General features: G+C 42.1%; 1 protein-coding gene across 1 annotated transcript in view; it reads right to left on the bottom strand.

The window, feature by feature from the left end:
* Positions 1 to 20,623, bottom strand: part of LOC124803480 (cadherin-related tumor suppressor-like) — a 112,476-nt gene that overhangs the window by 35,997 nt on the left and 55,856 nt on the right. Inside the window, exon 3 of the mRNA XM_047264672.1 lies at positions 16,055 to 16,423. Coding sequence (XP_047120628.1) covers positions 16,055 to 16,423 — 369 coding nt within the window. The remainder of the gene's footprint in view (positions 1 to 16,054; positions 16,424 to 20,623) is intronic.

Raw genomic sequence — 20,623 nt, forward strand, 5'->3', positions numbered from 1 at the left:
TCATATTTCTTTACTTACTACACGAATATGTAATAAAAAAGGGGGTTCCTATTAAAAAAAAAAACGCAGTTGATATCTGCTACCGGGCCAACTATAGCGCTATCTGGTTTCCCCCTTCAAGCTAGACGAGTTTCGTTCTTTGTAGTTTTTTCGTTTGATGCTTATTTCGTGAGATATTTGGCCTGGTCACTATCAATGGACCACCCTGTGTATATATATCTCGACCTTCAGTAGATCTGTATAGGTTAACTGCAGTACGGGATACAAATTTACCGTACGTCGATTTCTTCGTTGTCATTAGCATTAGTATCCTATTCTTCAGTTGACCTGTATACGTCAACTGAACTACGGGATCCAAATTTTACGTATGTCGGTCCTTTCGCTGTCAATAGTGCTGATATAGACAGGAAAAAATCGTTGTGATACTAGTACTAGGAAAGGGAAAAAGAGCAATAACTGCAAAATTTGTTTTCCGTTCTGCAGCCGAACCCATATCTAACGCAGAACAATATACGGTGATATGACAAAGAAATACTTAAAAATTGACAAATTCAGTACAACAACAAAATAAAAAAATAAACTTAGCATACGCAAACTCCTCCGTAAAAAACCAAAAGCTTGGCTTGAAGGACGTCAAGAAAAATTACATACACAAGGAACACAAATTCACGAAAAAACAACACATACATACAAAAATATAAACCAAGAAGTTCACATCAACGAAATGAAGAGAAATAATATAAAAAATCCACAGAAGAAAATTAAAATAAGAAAAATGAAGAACGATGAATCAACCACAAACAGCCCAAATCAATATTTATCCATCACCGATCAAACCTACTTTTTCCCTTAATCATCAGTTACCCACCCCACCCGCCATATCAACCTGAAATCAACAAACAAATTTTGGACTATACATTTGCCTAACACTTTAAAGGAAACACTTTAATAGGCAATGTGTATCGGGAAGACTACGCCTCCATGAATATTCGTCTAAATGGCTCTGTAGTGTCAAAATGCGTCGTTTCTCCCTGCCTACAACAGATTTTGTGGCTGACCTATAACCTTCTATACTAATAGTACAAAACCCAGTTGATGGAGATCTAAACTCAACATTATGATTGACGACAAGATGCTGAAAACCCCTATTCCCCAAATCCCTGTACGAAGAAAAACCATGGGAAATAACTACAGAACCCTCTGCAACATGATCTACAATAATTTCACCAACACTTTAAAACTACATCACATTCTGGATCTGAAACCTGTAATCCCACCGCAGGTTCCACCCTGTTGTACTTTCTTTCGCCAGAATGAGACTCAACGACTTCGACTATAGCACCCACCTCCCCCCCTCCCCCCCAAAGGCCGCCTACACTTAATATATTCCTCACAAACTTCCCTACAAAACGGACAACACTATAAAACGGTATGCTCACTCACCTGCATGCACACACAGCTACACAGGATACCTCAAACACCAACAGTATGTAATTCCTATTATATCCCTCAGGCCAGCTTCGATTCCTCAAACCATGTTCCTCGTCTAATTGAGAGCCATAGTCGATCCTTGCTACACTCCATGTGAATAAATCGTGAGTACGACGAACAGAACACATATCAGGCGCATATGTTCGCCGCACTCACGACGACGAACGCAATCAGCAAGAAGACCAGACATTTGCAAAAATCGAATTGTTGCCATCATGTCTGCGCCCAAATCCTGCTTTAAGTCTTCCATATTCATGGGGATAGATTAATCCATACATATATACGAGAACGAAAAACTGAAAATTCTTCTAAATGAAAAACTATTCTTCCAAATTATCTCAGAGTCACTAAGAATGAAATTAAGTACCGAATGAATTGGAAAGAACCAATTATTTAAATCAATGCAAACGAAAAAAATCTTCCGCAATGTCTAGCTCTGTCTTTTAAAAGCACATTCCTTTATTTCAATTTACAATGATGCCGCTTATTCACAACAGACAACCGATTTATTATCTATGGCTGGAAAGCAAAGAAATTAATATCTATGAGTAACCTATGACGTGATTGGTCAAAGCCGACTGGTTGCATCCCTTTCTTCAGTTGACCCAAAAAATGCTATGTACCTCAAAATTTTGCTGTTCTCTTTTTCTTGAAATGGCTAATCAGTATACACGTCCGTACTCGTTATGTCTCCGAACCAGGGTAAATCACCGTTGTACATTCGATCGTTACAAGATTTGCTCTCCAAGAAGAAGCTCTACTGTCTCAGAACGTCTATTGCGTTCTCGCAGACAGAAAAAAATTTAGTAATATAATAAAGCTCTTCGATTGGTTAAATTGTACACGTCATTCCATGACTAAATATGTGAAGGACAGTCAATAACGCCGCCCTTTCACCCCCGCGCGGCATTTCCATTCCCGCATTTGGAAGCGCAAGGACAAGGAAGTAGTACGATACGCAACTTACTTCCCGGTCCTAACAACCATTCAGTTTAAACCAGTATTTAATTGATTATGAATTGTATTTCCACTATTGCCCCAAGCGTCAATTTCAGCATAATTTAGTTGTGGGTTGGAAGAGACATCTACTTACTTCCCGGTCCTAACAACCATTCAGTTTAAACCAGTATTTAATTGATTATGAATTGTATTTCCACTATTGCCCCAAGCGTCAATTTCAGCATAATTTAGTTGTGGGTTGGAACAGACATCTCCTTTAATCTTTTAAACAGTTACTATCTCTATTTATGTCTGAATAACACACCTTATTAATTGTAGCTTGGTCGTTAGGCGTCAGACTGCATATCGAAAGGTGCAATCCTCACTCTGCCTCAAAACTTTGACTCGTACATTTTAAAACTGTCGAAGAGCATCATAGTCCCGAGTCCACCAGGTCTCCCAGTAACTGGATTTAAGGACGTGCGAAGGCAACGAATGCTGTCTAATAAAGAACAGTACTTCAGAGTGACGTCTGGTTTGGTGGTAGATTTAGTTTACTTACCACTACTTTTAAAATTACTGAGCTAAGATACAGGTGCTTCGCTCAGGACTGAAGCATTCTACAACAGCCCGTCTCATCAAAGCTTTCTTAACCTGAGCACCTTTCCAAAATGTTTCGTATTTCACTTAATACGCCTTCTCAAACGCAACAAACCTCTAATCTGTAATAAAAGGTGCATGTCTGTTTTTAAAATGATCAGACGTAATTCCGTAAGACGTTGTGTGTCTCTTAGCATATTGCATATCTGCAATTTATACAGGAGACTAATTATTTTGAAGTCAGTACATGTTTCATGAGGTTACTTTATATTAGTAACTGGGCCATCTTCACACGGGTAGCATGAAGTATCTTTGGCCAGACGACTTGTTAGGTGTAGCGTATTTTGTTTGCGCGCCACTGCGTAGAGTTATGAATAAATTTGAAAAAACAACTTTAAGTAAGTGAACATCATCACTCACGCAGTGTAAGCAGCGTCCGGCAGGAAAGTTGTCTGGAAGCATGAATGCTATGGGTTCCGTATGGAATGGGTGTCTGGAGTGACATCATGGCAATTACGGGAACTCATCCTGATGTAAATAAGAAATATGTTTACGATCAATGTAAGTATTGTTAAGTGTGTCGGTGAACTAAAGAGCTGCCGACCCAGCCAGCTACGTCACGCAGCGCTTCTATAGGCTGTTTCACAGCGTAGTACCGGCCCTGCTGCGGCGCGCGCTTTAAATCTGTGGCGACGCCGTGTACTGACGCGTCCCGGTTACGTTTATTTTTAGACAAATGCGTTAAGACCATAAGGAAACACAACATTAAAGAGTAAATAATATTAACATAAGAACGGAAGTCAGGAATCTACTACAAACATAGAATCGACTGTCTGTTCATGTGAATGTATGTTCCTCTATTGCTATTCGTAAAACGAACCCCATAAATGCAAGTAATCTGTAGAATTTAAGGATTGTTCTTACTTTTTGTTTCCACTAAAAGGTAGAAGTTTTCTTTGAAGGGCTGCATTGAAACTTTAACACTTCTTACAACATGAAGATTGTAAAAAAGTTCCAAGAATTTATAATTTTGTTTGTTATATTAGTCCGATTTGTACTACTTTTTGTCACTGTCTTCGAAAACATGTCTGAAAAGTATGTGTACAGTGTTATGCATATTGGGTATTTTCTCTTTTGTCAGCTGTCAAAAAGGTTACATGTGTTTTGGTAGCATCAACGATTATTTGTTCTGTAAAAAAACAGATTAGAGAACCTGTATTAATTTTTTTTATAAGAATGGAATAAAGTGTATGAAAATTTTAGAAATGTTAAGTATTACTTTTGGTGAGTCTGTTATGAGTAAACCAAAGGCATACAAGTGGCATAAACATTTCAAAGTAGGCCTTAAAGGACAGCGGTTTTACAAGCGTGGATGAGATTAAAAATGCACAGTTAACAGACCTATAAACTATCCCGAGGAAACAGTTCCCAAAGTGTTTTGGGAATTAGAAAAGGCACTGGCATAATTGTATAGTATGTAATGGGGAATATTTTGAAGAGGACAACATTGCTGTAGATTAACAAACATTGTTCTAAAAAAAAAATTGATGTGTGAACGCACCTCGTATGTCAAACCTCGTATTAGATGTCCTCAATCGGTGAACATGTTTCGAAGGAAATTTCAGCAGTGTTTAAGGCAGCTAATGCGCACATGTTATAAGCAATATGTCTTAGAATCAGGTGAGTAGTAACCGAGATAGAGATTTAGTGACAGAATACGTTCAAATGCTGCTGCTCCACGAGCATCAGAGGTTTTACGTGATTGTGAAACTGTCTATAACGATCGGTTTCCTCCCAAAATTATTAGTTTTCTTTCGTGACGATTCCTGTAAACGACGCAGCTTATTTTCGCATTCCTTCCTTATGCATCCTATTGTGGCGAGGCTGACAATTGCATAAAATTGCAGCCGTTTGATTTGGACTGGTAATATTAGCCAACAGTTCTTTTTGTGTCGCCTCTTTAACACACGTTGTAATAACATTAGAGACGAACAAACGCTCGCTACTCCGCAGATACCTCCTCTTCTTCGTATTCTGCACATTTTCTTGCAATGCTGGGCGATTATCCATCACTTCTGGATACCGAAGTATATCAGTGAGTATACAAAGTTAACTGACTGACAGTGACAGCACGCCGACCTACGCCGCTAGACAGGTAAGGAAGGGCCAACTGACTTTGGGTGCCCCTGTGGGCCGGTGGCAGGTTCAAAAATGGTTCAAATGGTTCTGAGCACTATGCGACTTAACTGCTGAGGTCATCAGTCGCCTAGAACTTAGAACTAATTAAACCTAACTAACCTAAGGACATCACACACATCCATGCCCGAGGCAGGATTCGAACCTGCGACCGTAGCGGTCACGCGGTTCCAGACTGAAGCGCCTTTAACCGCACGGCCACACCGGCCGGCCCGGTGGCAGGGTTCTTCCGGGAAAGGCCGCTTCCCCCACCAAAAGCGCTGCTCGCTCTTGAGTTTACAGACAGACTATGTGAGAGGCTGGCTACGTGGCACAAATGAAAGAGAAATCACGCTTGATGTACATGTTTAGCTCGTGTCATAGCAGTCCTGTTGTGAAGCTTAGTACGCACTGTGATGCATTGTTGAGCGTCATTGCCGAAATTCTTTTTTCGTGGACTCTTCATCGCTGTGGCGCGCAACAGTCGTGTCCACATCTATGTTTTACTCAGGGAAGTCAGAAAGCTAATAGCCGAGTCATCTGCTGCGCTGCTGAAAGATTGTGGTGTAGGTAAAATTGCTGAAATTGCTTTTTCGGAAGAAGTTTTAGTTATAGCATAAAAAATAAAACACCGCATGTTTTAGATTCGCATTTTTTTCGCTATGTAACTGTTCTCAAGCGATTACAGGGAAACTTTTGGTTCTTTCAAATTCTAAACCACGCATCACAGCCCGATGATGAGTTGGTCCTGCTGTTCGAAGCATTTGCAGTGAATAAAGTGTGGAATTGCGATTGCTGATCTGAGGGAAGCAAAAACTGGCAGTCTGAAATTGTCGTCATATTTCGCAACGCGTATTTCCACATCATTGAAAGGTAAATGCTATTTTAAAAGGCAGTGCGAAAAATAGTGACGGTGCTGGGATACGATCCCACGACCTGTTGGTGTCGATAAAGCCGCTCTATTGTTAGCACCACACCAATCGCTGACTGCAGTCCACTTGCTGTGTTCCCTAAACGCTGCTGCTCTCTCGAGTTATGGCGGCTGTTTGCTAGGTAGCAATGATATTGTTTTATACAGCTTAAGCTCATCACAAGTCCGAGAATTTGTACGAAATATTTATAAATTAATCCTTATGAATCAATGCGTCTATTCGTCAAACTTGGGTCAAAATCCCTATATTTCATAAGCCTGCATATACAGGTGGACGTGAGCAAACGACTTCACATTATTCAATAGGGATCAATAGTTCTAAATCTGGAATGTTTCAGTCCTAATTGTTTGGTAAAGCTAGCTCCCTTCTACATAACAAACGCAATCACACTGATGCACTTTCTGGCTCAGACCCCGTGCTGAAGGAAGTTAGGGGGTTTAACATGCCGACGACGGCAGGAGATCTCGCACAGACTGCCCGTCCCATTCCTGCGATAAAGATAATTACTTCTCCAAGGTCGTCTAATGGATTTAAATGATTCAATGTTAATAAAAAAGACGAAAACTTACCACTTAATCTACACGAAGCACTTACACCTTACGCTTAAGAAAACGGAATACTTACTTTGTTCCCCTATAATTAATATAATTATGTTATTGGTTTAAAACTATTTGATCTACAGGGATGAAATAAGGAAAGAGATATCCTCCTCAGTTCGAAATTTCGTGTAATTCTCCTGTGTCTGCTTCAAGTATCCTTGTTAGGGACAGACTTTTCGAAACATATATCAGGATTAAAGTGTTCTTAGCGTGATGTTGTATAAGTAAAATTTAATTACTGCACCTTGATAACAACGCACGTTGGACAATGACGATTTTCTAGAATGGACTATCAAGTATCCAAAGAGTTTTGTAGCCAATATTGTGCCAATGAGCAATGGCACGTTAACATCTGCCGTTTCCCATTTCATTAGCGAAAGCGTTCCACGATTTGGTTAGTATTGGAACAGCGATTGATTTTTCCCAAGCAGTAGCAAGCACCCCATGAGACGGTAGGTAGCCACAAACCAGTGACTGCCTCAGTGTCTTCCGTGTAAGCTAACAGCCAGTAATGCTAACTAAACAGTTACCTTCTGAACAGACCGCCTTGGCTTGGCACCGGAACAGCTGAGGCTGGTGCAGATTCCCGGACTGCTGCTGGTCGCCGTGTCCGCTAATTTCTCAGAGCAAACAGAATAACACGCCATCATTCCCGGCTGCTCCTGATTCTATCACACGTTGGTATCTCCGAGGACGTAGAACACTTTCTTTCCTAGTTGGTCCCGTTCCTGCAGCGTGTTGATATATCAAGACTGTAGAACACGCTTTCTTAATCGGCTACTCGTGTCCGTACTGCATGTTGACATCTCAGAGATAGCAACATCCTTAACGAACTGGAGCACAATTAACTTTCCCCTGAAAGCTGTGTTCTCCCTATGGACGCGCTGGGCGCGAAATATTTCTTTTAGGAACAGAAAAAAACGCATCACGAACTATGTGTTGGAACACTCCGGACAGAATCCTGTTTTTCTGAAATTTCAAAGCCACCACGTATTTCTGCTCATTGCGAAAAATGAATGTATCAGTCGAAGATGCATGGAGAGGTGAATCAAACCAGTCTCTGGACTTAAGACCACAACAACAACAACAGTCGAAGATAATTATTCTGGGAAGAATAGGCTCTAGAGGCGAACCTACACTCTATCATTTAAGTAATTTAAACGATATCTGAACGTTCTTTCCCACATAAGGTTAAAAAATTGTGTAAATATACCAGCAATAAAATTATAACCGATTAAGCTAGTGCAAGACACATGTGTCTAAACAAAATGTTATACGCAGCATTAGACTGCTACCTACAGTAGGATAAAAGTCAGTTGTGAGATTTAAATGAGCTCGGGGCGCCACACAACGCTGCTTCCCACTGCCCACTGAATAGCAAAACCATAAGGAGAAAGTCTACCAAAATACGGAAGAAAAATTGATACACATTAACGTCTGTGAAAAATGTAAGAGCCTTAAGAGAGTAACACTGTAGAGGAGGACGTACACGTAGGCACGAAGTACGCAGCCTGTTTTTATTTCATTTATTTATTTATTGTGACTTTTGGCCTTAAGGCCATATTCATCTCTCCTAAGTACGTTTTGGTATTACCTTGACAGCTCGACACGTAGGGCGACGTAAGCAACTGAGGTTTGTTGAGAGATTCGGAGACTCAATCGTAAGGAACAGTGAAAGAAGTGACACGATATGCTCGACACCAACATACTAGCACTTTCTGTATATCCTGCAGTTTATAAATCTGGTTTACACAGGATTTTAGTGCAAACCGCTATGTATAAAGGACAATGTCCAGCCTCCCTGCCCCCTCCCCGGCTCATTCACTCACTGATTCATCATCGACCTGCCAAAACCGCTACCAACAGAAACTTGAACTTTGGAGAGGGCACGGATTTTATACTGTAGGCATCGTTTACGAGGGGGTTCTTCAAAATTCCACTCCTAAGAGGGTGAAATAGGGATGAAAAGTTTTACGAACTTATTTCGTTATGAAAAGGCTTTCAAAGGTAAATCTATGAAAATTTGTATTTGGCTTTTCTGTTGGAAATAAAAAAAAAATGCGTTTCATTGCTTTTGGAAATTCAACAACTAAGGAGGTGATATACGGGATGAAAATTTTTAAGATAATATTTATTTACATTAAAAGAAAATTAAAGCTAAATATATGAAAATTAGTATTTCAATTCTCGGTTATACATAAAGAAATATATGTTAGGGCATGAAAGTTTCAATGGAAATATATCCACAAGAACGCAAAAGAAATGATGGACGAAAACTTTGGACTTTGGCTACTTGAATCGCTTTTTGGTCAGAACTACATCGGAAAAGACCATGCTTCTGTGGCCTCAATTAGAGTGAATATTTTAGAACGTGTTACAATTTATGAACAACACAGAAATTGGACTTAAAAAAAAAAAAAAAAAAGAATCTATATAGGCCGTACAGTCTACGCGAGCGACGCAGCGGACGGGCGCTAATCTAGTAAGGCGATAAATAAGACGTAAGAGAAAACAAACTAAATGTGTGCTGAGAATTATTCCCAATTCCAAAAATAGTAGTTTCTGAGGAGTAAAAACACATTGAAAGCTCTGCTTTTTATGTATGAAGTGAAAAAATAAATATTTACTTTAATATTTAGGATAGAAATTTCGATGTATGAAATCGCATTGAGATCTCTGTAACACTGCAACACACGGCTTCTTTCGTGACTGTTGCTGCTCCAACCTCGCGTTGATATCTCCGAATGCACCATCGCTACTGCGTCGCCAAACAAAACACGATGTAACACACAGATTGGTAGTGATTATAGAAAATAAAAAACATTAAAACGAGGTATCTCCGACACTATACACAAATAAGTAACGTAAGGCTCTAAACTACTGCGCCGAGGTCATGTGCAGACAAAAAGACGATGCCGCGAGACTGCATTTCATTTTACACCTGATAAAACAGGATTTTGTCAACCACATTGTCCCGCTGAAAGGAGGCTATAAGATGAACGTCAAAAAAAGCAGAACAAAGGTATGGAATGTAATCGAATTTTAGAGATTTAGATTAGGAAATGAGACACTGAAAGTAACAGGTGAGTTTTGCTATTTGGACAGTAAAGTAACCGATTAAGCCAAAGTAGAGAGGATACCAAATGTAGAATGTCAGTTGCAGGAAAATAGTTTCTGATAAGGGAAATTTGTTAACCTCGATTACAAATTTAAACGTCAAGAAATCTTTTCTGAAGATATTTGTCTGGAGTGTAACCTGTTACGGAGAGGAAACCTGGAGGATACAAAGTTTAGACAAGAAGGGAATAAAAGCTTAGGAAATGCGGTGCTACAAAATGGATCAAATGGCTCTGAGCACTATGGGACTTAACAGCTCAGGTCATCAGTCCCCTAGAACTTAGAACTACTTAAAGCTAACTAACCTAAGGACATGACACACATCCATGCCCGAGGCAGGATTCGAACGTGCGACCGTAGCGGTCGCACGGTTCCAGACTGAAGCGCCTAGAACCGCTCGACTACTCCGGCCGGCGCGGTGCTACAGAAGAATGCTGAAGATTAGGTGGCTTGATCACCAAACTAATGAGGAGGTACTGAAGAGAATTGGGAAGAAAAGAAATTAGTGGCACTACTTCACCAAAAAAGTAATCCGTTGTTAGTACATTTACTGAGTATCAGTGATAGTAAATTTTGTAACGGAGGGAAGAGTGGGTGGCTAAATTGTAGAGGAAGACCAAGGGATGAATACAGTAAGCAGTTTCAAATTGCTGCAGGTTGCAGAAGTTATTCGGAGATGGACAGGCTCGCACAAGTAGAAAGTGCACACAGTGAGTAAATCCTTTTCCGACCAGTGTGCACCAAGTAAATGCTCCAGTTCCTTTTGAATCAGACTATACCGTTACACATCGTTCTTAGCAGATAACACGAGTAAATGAACACAGAAAGCGTAACAAAACTTCCAGCACGCTCAAATTACGGCCCATATGAGGATTACATCACTCATTCGTTGACTAAAAACAGTTTTTCCAGATGCTTTAAGTTGTCCCAAAATATGATAACGTAGGCCATAATAGATCCAAAGTAAGCAAAATAAACAAGCTATCACGTTTTCGTGCAAGTAACAACTGAGAATATTCTCATAGCGAAAACCGGCAGCAGTTCGTTTTTTGATAAAGATCTTGAATGTGATATTTCAAAGAAAGTTACCCAGAGCTCCGTAAAGAGATACGAAAGCCAAGACTACTACTATCATCACGCTTGGCACAGATAGCTAGGAATATCTCTAATTTCAGTTAAATGAGACATATCCATATAAAGGATTATTTGGAGTTTATTCTCAGATAATCATGCTCTGAGAAGCTATATGTATCCATCCTCTTTGCTTCTAACTGCCCCATGTTATGAGAAAACTAGCTCACCGAGCCTTCTCATCTGGATTTTCTATTTATCATACTATTGTGATTAATCAAGGAGATGTTAATATATCTGACAATAAATAAAATTTTAGACCTGCTACAAATATTTCGTCCAGTATTTTCTTCATACTGGACACAGGGTATGCGCCCCTCTCATTAATAATTTGAATAAATCGCAGCTCCGATTGCGAGAGTATACTTTGTATCACTTGAATTCAGACCCACCCATTGGAAGTGCGTTAATTGCTTATAAACGCACCTAAGTGCCTCTCCCCAGTCTCATTTACCTGTAGCCCAGTGCAGAGTGGCGTACTGGCGCCGCCAGCTTCGTCTTAAGCCACACACAGTCTTGCCGTACAGCCCTGTCATGATACCGGAACAGCGGCAAAAAGTTAACATTTCTGGTCTAAGCCTGAGGGCCAATCAAGTTGAAGGCTGCGCCCTGTCCTTTACACAGTCACTATCCCGGCATCTGGAGTATGATCTGCAACTGTAGCAAATACCATTATTACAATCTCGTGAGTAACAGGGTTACTGGCACCATACCTGTGGCTATGGCTATCCCGTATCAGGTGTGGCCTCTGCCACTCTAGTCTGTCACGTACGTGGCAGCATATTTGTCCGCACAGTCTGATATAACCTGGCATTTCCTATCGTCCTTTGTAGTCGTTGTTGCCTGATAAATTACATCCTACAGTTCTACGATTACTAAAAAAGACTAGAACGCGATCATAAAAGCAAAAGACTAGAGTGACGGAGCAGAGTAACAGAACAGCAAAGTTATGGCTGCTACTTGCCGAAATCAGAGCCGGTGAAATATTTATTCAGGTTAGGCTGCAGAACTGGTTAGGATGTGTCGTTCCTTATCTGTAACGGAATGCCACTTCAGCCCGATGGAAGTCTCTACTGAAAAAAATATGAGTTGTTTGGTGCTACGCAGGGACAAGCGCCACGCCTTTGCACTCCGTGGAATCTGCCGTCGCACTCAGCACTCGATGGAGGCAATGGGGATAGTTTGTCTGCAGCTTCAGCTGGCGCCCTAGTTCCAAAGGAAAAATAGACGGTATCATATTTTTAAAAAAAATATACGCAAGTTGTTATGCAATGTGACGTTCAAACTACTGCTGACGAGGCGCACCCAGTTGTCCGACAGAGCCCACTGTATCGTTAGTTAGGCATTCGCCAGCTAACCGAGCCAAAAAAAGTACGCAATTGGAAACTGGTATGCCTCGTGGATTCCATTGGAGAAGAGCATCCTCTTAACCTCTGCTTCCAAGGAAATATAGTGAATATTCTGAAAGCACAACCTAAGGTCTTCGAAAACAGGAGTATCATAAAGTTAGGGTTGAAATATGGATGGTTCAATATTCCCACAGTTGACAGTTATCACCGCAAGCAATGAAAAATACTGATTCGCACAGTAATTATCTCTGCACTTATCATTTATATCTTCTACACGTACACTAATAATAAGACTGTAGGACCGTCGTATCTGTTTGTTTCAACATGCTGATCTCCAAAACTACTAAATGAATTTTCATGGGGTTTTCAGAGTTAACTTCAGCTTAGCTTGGAGCAGGCTTTATTTCATGAAAATGGGACCGCAGTAAAAAAGATATATAGTAGTTTAAAGTTTTAGGAGTTTGCTCAGCTTAGTAGTTCGGATGCGCAGTGGACCAAAGAACCAATAGATGACGGTACTAGTATCGTAGAACACCAAAGAACCAGTAGATGGTTCTTTTATTTTTATTTTTTTTATTTGTACTTCTGTGAAGATGTATTATCGGAAGTTTATGTCAATGGCAGAATTAAGTACCGCCAACTAATCTTATCTTTGGGAATCGAAAATAACTCGAGTTCATTTGGCTAGGTTGTATGGATTTACTGATTTCGCTTTGCGCATTGACAGTTTAATGAAATTGCTCTGCTACTTTCGATACATTTCATTTATATTTTACTTCTTGGCTAGGAGAAACAAATTTATTGAGACGATCATCCTATAAGGATTCTGTTTTTACGGACTGAGGAACGGAACCGTAAAGAGCGATAGTATGGAAAGACCCTTCTTTCATTTCCTTTGCGAAGCACGGGCGTATAGCCAGTAAGCAATATATTCCGTTAGCGACGTATTTCCTGATTTGGAAAGTCGTGAAGTAAATGACTGAGTTTCGAGACAGTTTTTAGTGACTAAAGGAATATCTTCGCGTTATGAAATTAGAGCCAAAGGTAAACTTTTACGACTTGACAAAACCAACACACTTAAATTGGATTTGGTGAAACTTGCAATATTTCGCTGGAAGGTTTCTACGCACTATTGTAGGAACAAGCCTTAAGAACATTGATCCATCCACAAACCAGAGGTAGGAAAATGGATTTTTAGCTATGACAACAATGAAAACAGAATTGAAGAATCAAACTATCTTTGAGCGCCACTTGCTGTAGCTAATACGAGAAGGATATTAAGATATAATCAGTAGCAACAGCGTCATTGACTCATTATTTGTTGTTTACGATATTTGAGAATATCACTTGTTTTAGAGTTACCTAAATATCGTGTTTGGAAATTTTTCATAATAGTAGTGTAGAAAGAGTGAGATAGGTGCAATGCTGATATTGCCTGAGAGCTGACCTCCTGGAAGGTGGCAGCCCTGCTGGGAATCGCTGCTTTGCCCACCAGTGGCCACCTGACGCTATCACACCTTTAGGCCGACTACGCTGCTGTGATTGCGGAACCACTCCTGCCCACCTCTGACGTCAGCACCGACACACGACATTTCCCACTTTTCGTGCCTTTCGGATGACCGCCCGTGCTTCCCGACTCCTGTGAGATGCGCCATCTTTTTCTGGTTTGTGAGGTTGTGACCGTGCAGATCAGAGAACTTTTTGTCGACGGTAACTGGCTGTTGCACTGAAAAAGTAGGCACTGTCAAGAATGGGTCGACTCGCAAAATGGGATCAGCACTGGAATCAGAGAATGTGCACGCTGCTGGGGGCCCTATTCTGTATCGTTCATACCGATTGGGGCGGTAGGTTAGCCTCGGTAGTGACGTCATTTTGGGTTCTTCGTTCGGAGGCGCTATTCTATAAGCTTCTGAGACCTGTTACCGATCGGTCCTGACGCCGCTTCTCCGACAACTGCACTGAGAGGTGGTTATGTTTCGGTATGGCCACTCGTTCGATTCGGTGTGGTTTTAGTTTAGGATTTATTGGTTGTGTTTTACTGAAGACTCACCAGAACGCATCCAAATGTAAACTCTCTTTTCCTTTGTTAGAAATGTGGTTTGTATTGTTGTTACTGTGAATGATTATAACATAGAAAAACAGTTTCGGTCAATATTCTCAGAAAATACCTGTTATTTTTACGTAATTAAGCGTTTAAAAACAACTGAATTTCAAAAGGTCAGCTCTGCTTACGTATATCATACGAGTGTTAGCTGAAATTACTAGAGACTTAGCTTACGTTTTTCCGCAAATGGTTTATTTAACTATGGAAACGCGTTGAAAACTTTTAAGTGAGAATGGAAAGGAAATTCGTGAAGCCTGACAGAGGAAATCTTCCAAAATTTCATGCATTTACGGCTTTCGCCCTCATCATTCGGCAACGAAGTCAGCCTGCGTCTCTCTCGATTGGAATTATGTGGAGTAAAGTGCTGAGTGGATGCGAGTTGTTGTACCCAAATGGGCGCCGGCACGGTAGCTCCAGCGTGTTAGATTAGAGAGTTGGCTCCCCTCTATAATAAATCTAACAGCAGAACTTGAATTACTGCGAGTGAAACTAACAGCAATCCTCTTGCTTGTCACAAGTATTTATCTGCGATCGAATCCTTAGCAAGTGTAGGCAGAAATGAAACATCTCCACCATAATATTATAGACTATACGACCATATATAAAACGTTTTGATTCACCAGATGCGTGTTATAAATTACGACGAACTTGGATAGCTGCACTCACAATACCCTCCCGAAAAGGCATTTTTTAAAGAACCAAATCGTCGATGTATCATACAGGGAAGTAGGCTAATTCATCATTTGGATCTCTTGGAGCGATTTACAACCACACTCTATGCATCTTCTAACTCTTTGGCACTCTCTTAAACATTTTTTCGGGTTCGCGGAAGTACGGTCCGGCTATGCAACTAACTGAAGGCAGTTTGTTTATTGCTATACACATTTCACTTTTTTAAATTTACGAAACATCTTCACAAGTAAAAGAAGCGAAACGCGTATGGCAATAAAGAAACTGCCTTCAGATAGTTGCATAAACGAAACGCACCTGCACGAATTTTGAAGTAACTAAGAAACGACGGAAAACAGAAAAATGACGTATTTTTCGGATGTTTTTATAGATGTATTTGTACAATATGGTACTACACTCCATTCCTAGGTCATATTTCGAAATGTAAAGTCCAAAACAAGACGTAGATGTGAATGAGAATAACACAATCAAATATTCTATCGTTATTATATATGCAGGGAAGCACGTCGTCATCGAAATTCGGACAGTAGTACGTACTCTAAACACAATTTTCGGTACTGCTAAGAATAGCGTGCTCGTGTCGGCTGCTAGCCGCTTCGGGTTCGTGCCACTGTGGACGCTGTAGTGTGCACGCGCGGACCTGCAACACATCGATTTCGGTCGGTCGGTGCGAGGAGAACAGACGACAGCGTTTCGGTTCGCTAGAACCGTTCGGCATCAATTCCGAAATGCTTACGCCGGGTCTCTCCTTCGAAAACGAGACCGTTCGATGCGCTCGCTTACCGAACAGATCGGCAGAGCGGCCAAAAGATACAGAATAGGGCCCGCGACCCGGCCCGGTGTCGGTGGCAGAGAGAGAGAGAGAGAGAGAGAGAGAGAGAGAGAGAGGGATTCGAGGAGGGGCAGAGGAGGCGCCTGTGGCGTTACCTGCAGGACGGTGGCGCCGGCGGGCAGGTGGTGCGGCACGGTGGCGAAGTAGTGGGCGGGGTAGAAGGCGGGGCTGTTGTCGTTCTCGTCGAGCACGCTGAGGACGACGGTGGCGCTGGCGGAGAGCGCGGGCGCCGCGACGCCGCGGTCGCGCGCCACCACCCGCACCTCGTAGCGCGCGCGCTGCTCGCGGTCGAGCGCGCGCCGCGTCGTCAGCTGGCCGGTGAGCGCGTCCAGCGAGAAGGCGCCCGGGTAGTCGGCGGGCCGCGGCAGCTCGTACGCCACCGAGCCGTTGGTGCCCTGGTCGGCGTCCTCGGCCGTCAGCATGGCCACCAGCGTGCCCGCGGGAGCGCTCTCCGGCAGGCTCACCTGCGGCCAGAGGGGGCGCTCACTCTCACTCCACCTCCCGCACTCGCGCGCCGACGCGTAGCGGGCTGCGGATACGGCAGCACGAGCAATACCGACACGGAGACCACAGAGAAATAGTCCAGACCACTGCACTGGTGACACAAAATTACATCTACGATAAAAAGAAGGTAAATGCCGAGCTGTTGCCACTCTTTTGTAAATTTTACTGCACCAAATACACTGAAGCGCCAAAGAAACTGGTACATGCATGCATATTCGAATATAAAGATATGTGAACAGGCAACGCCCGTATAAGACACCGAGTGTCTGGTGCAGTTGTTAGATCGGTTACTGTTGCTACAATGGCAGGTTATCAAGATTTGAGTGCGTCCGAATGTGGTATTATAGTCGGCGTGAGGATTTTCTCGTACGACCATTTCACGAGTATACCGTGAATGCCAGATTTCCGGTAAAACATCAAATTTCCGACATCGCTGCATCCGGTAGAGTATCCTGCAAGAAGAGAACCGACGACGGCTGAAGCGAATCCTTCGAGGTGACAGAAGTGCAACCCTTCCGCAAATTGCTGGAGATTTCATTGCTCGGCCATCAACAAGTGTCAGCGTGCAAACCATTCGACGAAACATCGTCGTATATGGGCTTTTGGCGCTGGAGGCCCACTCGTGTATCGTTGATGTCTGCACGACACACAGCTTTACGCCTCGCCTGGTCCTGTCAACATTGACATTGGACTGTTGATGACTGAAACATGTTGCCTGGTCAAACGAGTCTCGTTTCCAATTGCATCTAGCCGATGGACGTGTACGGGTATGGAGACAACCTCACGAATCCGTGGACCCTGCATGTCAGCAGGGGACTGTTCAAGCTGGTGGAGGCTTTGTAAGGGTGTGGAGCGTGTGCAGTTGGAGTGGTATGGGACCGCTGATACGTCTAGATACGACTCTGACAGGTGACACGTACGAAAGCATCCTGTGTAATCACCTGCACCCATTCGTGTCCACTGTGCATTCCGATGGACTTGGCAAATTCCAGGAGGACAATGCGACATCCCACACGTCCAGAATTGCTACAGAGTGGCTCCAGGAGCCCTCTTCTCTGTCAGTTCCGCTGCCCACCAGAGGCCCCAGACAAGAACATTATTGAGCATATCTGGGAGGCTTCGCAACGTGCTGTTCAGAAGACACCTCCACCCTCTCGTACTCTTACGGATTTATGGACAGCCCTGCAGGATTCGTGGTGTCAGTCGGCTCCGACATTACTTCAGACATCAGTCGAGTCCGTGCCACATCGGGCTGCGGCACTTCTGCGCGCCTCTTGTGTACCGGTTTCATTGGCTCTTCAGTGTGAAGCCTTTTGTCCCCAGACCTCTATCCTGTACGAAATTAACTTTTGCAGCATTCTTAGTCCCTAAGCAGAAAGAAGCTATGCGGTCGAATAAATTATTTACTGGAAATGAACTAAAAGAAATTCAGTACTAAAGAAAGACCGCTATAATTCGAATAACAATAGGGGAATTTGGAAGTCTGTATAGCTGGTGGCTTAGAAAAGAAGGCAAAAGCAATACGGAGCAGTCCTGCGTTCCCAGTAACACGAAATTTCGACGACGTTTTCATGCCGATGTGTGCTGATCCAAACGGCTGCTGCAGGATGCAGGACGTGGACGAACTCAATTCCTCGAACTGTCTGCTGCCAAAACACTAGTTTTAAATTTGAATCCCATCTAAAAATCAGTTTCTTCCATCCGTCTTAAATCTAGCTTGGAAAGAAATAAGGAACTGTCTTACATTAAGAAAACTTGAAACAAAATGTATTAGTGCGCCGCTTAGGGTAGGAAGACAGTGTAGTCCTTCCGTGACGTCGCCGTGGTCGCAGGGCGATCAAAACAGAGATGGCAAAGGGGCGGCGGGTGTCACAGACCTCTACCTGGACAGGTTCGCACTGCGCTGCTCAACGGCCACCATTACTAGCAACAGTGTAATGGCGTCTGCGTGAGTGTGTCTGGCAAAACAATTCGTTGTCAAGTCCAGAGACAACTTACCGGGTAAGAGCCAAGCAGAGTACTGCGGAGTGGACTTGAAATATTTCAGTGACTCTGTAGCGTGCTTTGTCCACTGTGTGAAAGTGCGCGTTTCCTAGCTTGAAGCTGGTGCTCGACGCTCTCTGCTTTGCACATTTTTTTATGTTGCGATTCACAACCGCAGCGTAAATGCATGACTCGAATCAATGTGCCATTAAGGAAGTAGCGAAACGCTCTTTAATTATCAACTCCCTGTCGTGCCTTATTTTCTTTGGGTTTTCTTTGTGAAAGTGAAGCACATTTGCTGCAGATACGTAATTCTCGAAAGTGATTCGCCAGACTAACTTGCAAGTGGAAAATCGTTATCCTCATTTCATAGTAATTCCTCAGTCGTGGTGACTGGGTGTTGTGTGCTGTCCTTAGGTTAGTTAACTTCTAAGGGACTGATGACCATAGATGTTAAGTCCCATAGTGCTCAGAGTCATTTGAACCATTTTTTTCTTCAGTCGCTTGGGTTTTATTAATCTGATTTTGACACTTGTATGTAGCCACAGAATATCAATAAGAGAATATTGTTTAGGTCATATCGAACACATATGCCTGAGTGAGAACTTGTGGCGTAGTGATGTTGTAAATGTTAGAAAAAAATGGTTCAAATGGCTCTGAGCACTATGGGACTCAACTGCTGTGGTCATAAGTCCCCTAGAACTTAGAACTACTTAAACCTAACTAACCTAAGGACATCACACACATCCATGCCCGAGGCAGGATTCGAACCTGCGACCGTAGCGGTCGTGCGGTTCCAGGCTGTAGCGCCTTTAACCGCTCGTCCACTCCGGCCGGCTAAATGTTAGACTTTAGTCGTCCAAGTGAGTGGGTGATTGGGCGTTTCAGTGATTGTTGTTGACTTAGCTCAACCCTTGACTAGATTACGTAGGCGTATAACAATAGGAGAATTATAGTTTGTATATCTTACTGTGTACTCTTCTTTGGTAATTAATTATTAAAGAAACTACAAGTATTTTACATATGTGACTAACTGTTTTGACTGACAACACCTGTTTAGCCCTATTTGGAGCACTGTCATGTACTTGATCGTTCTTTTACTAATGCAGGCCTATTAGAATTAGATTATTTTAGACCTGGGTCATGGTCATAAATCAGGCACCGACACTGAACTGGTACATTTTAGTGGCATATTAGCTTAAAGTTTTGTTGGAATTATTAGATTCATGAATTGACTCATGTGTATTTATTTTACACCATTGACTACCTTTTAATATATTAACTGTGTTCCATGCCATTCTTCCAGTTCCTACTCACTTGTGTTTCGTATCATTATGAATGATGTTGTTTAAGTAACCTGTTTCACTTTGTTACTTTATAGTGATGACGATACAGTGTTATCCAAACGTAACTCCTTTCCACCTTCCACTCTTTATAAACAATGGAATCATACCTTACATATGTCTGATTGAGAATGCATATTTTTCTTCCCGTTAGTTAAATTGTGCACACAAAGAAGGGTTTAGAGTATTATTATTCGCTTTTAACTCAATTTTAGTACTGTTTCATGCCTATATTATTATCTCTATAAGAGTAACGGTTTGCCACCTAGACTTACATATACCCCGATTTCATTCAAATGTCTGGTATTGATCTCTAATAGAAATAACCGTGTATATATAGCCTCATTTGTACTTGTTTGTACCACGTAAATTAATAATGTCATGGTAAATTGCATCTTAATGAAAATGAACGAAATGTAACTAGTTTTAATGAAATCATCGTTAGTATAATATTTGTAATATATTTATTTTGTACAATAGCTCAAGGACTACTGATGTGTCACATTGTTTGGTTTATGTATGGTGTGTTGTATAGGGCCTGAAGATGTCGTTGACGCAACGTCGAAACTAGTAGCCAAGTAAATATGAAATCTTAAGTACATCTGGAGGAGTTCCATTTTTAATCAATATTATACCAGGTGATGTTCCACCATGATCCAATTTAAATATGGATGAACGAAGACATATGTCTGAGGTCGAGATATTACGTGCTCATATTACACACTATTTTTGACGTAGACTGGCACGTGTTTTGGAACAAGATCTCGAGACACGTCGGGCAGAAGTGGCCGCCTGCCCCCTCCCCCTGCCTCGCCTGCAACGTCACGCAAGTGA

Source organism: Schistocerca piceifrons, chromosome 6 (assembly GCF_021461385.2).
Source record: "Schistocerca piceifrons isolate TAMUIC-IGC-003096 chromosome 6, iqSchPice1.1, whole genome shotgun sequence".
NCBI classification, from domain to species: domain Eukaryota; kingdom Metazoa; phylum Arthropoda; class Insecta; order Orthoptera; family Acrididae; genus Schistocerca; species Schistocerca piceifrons.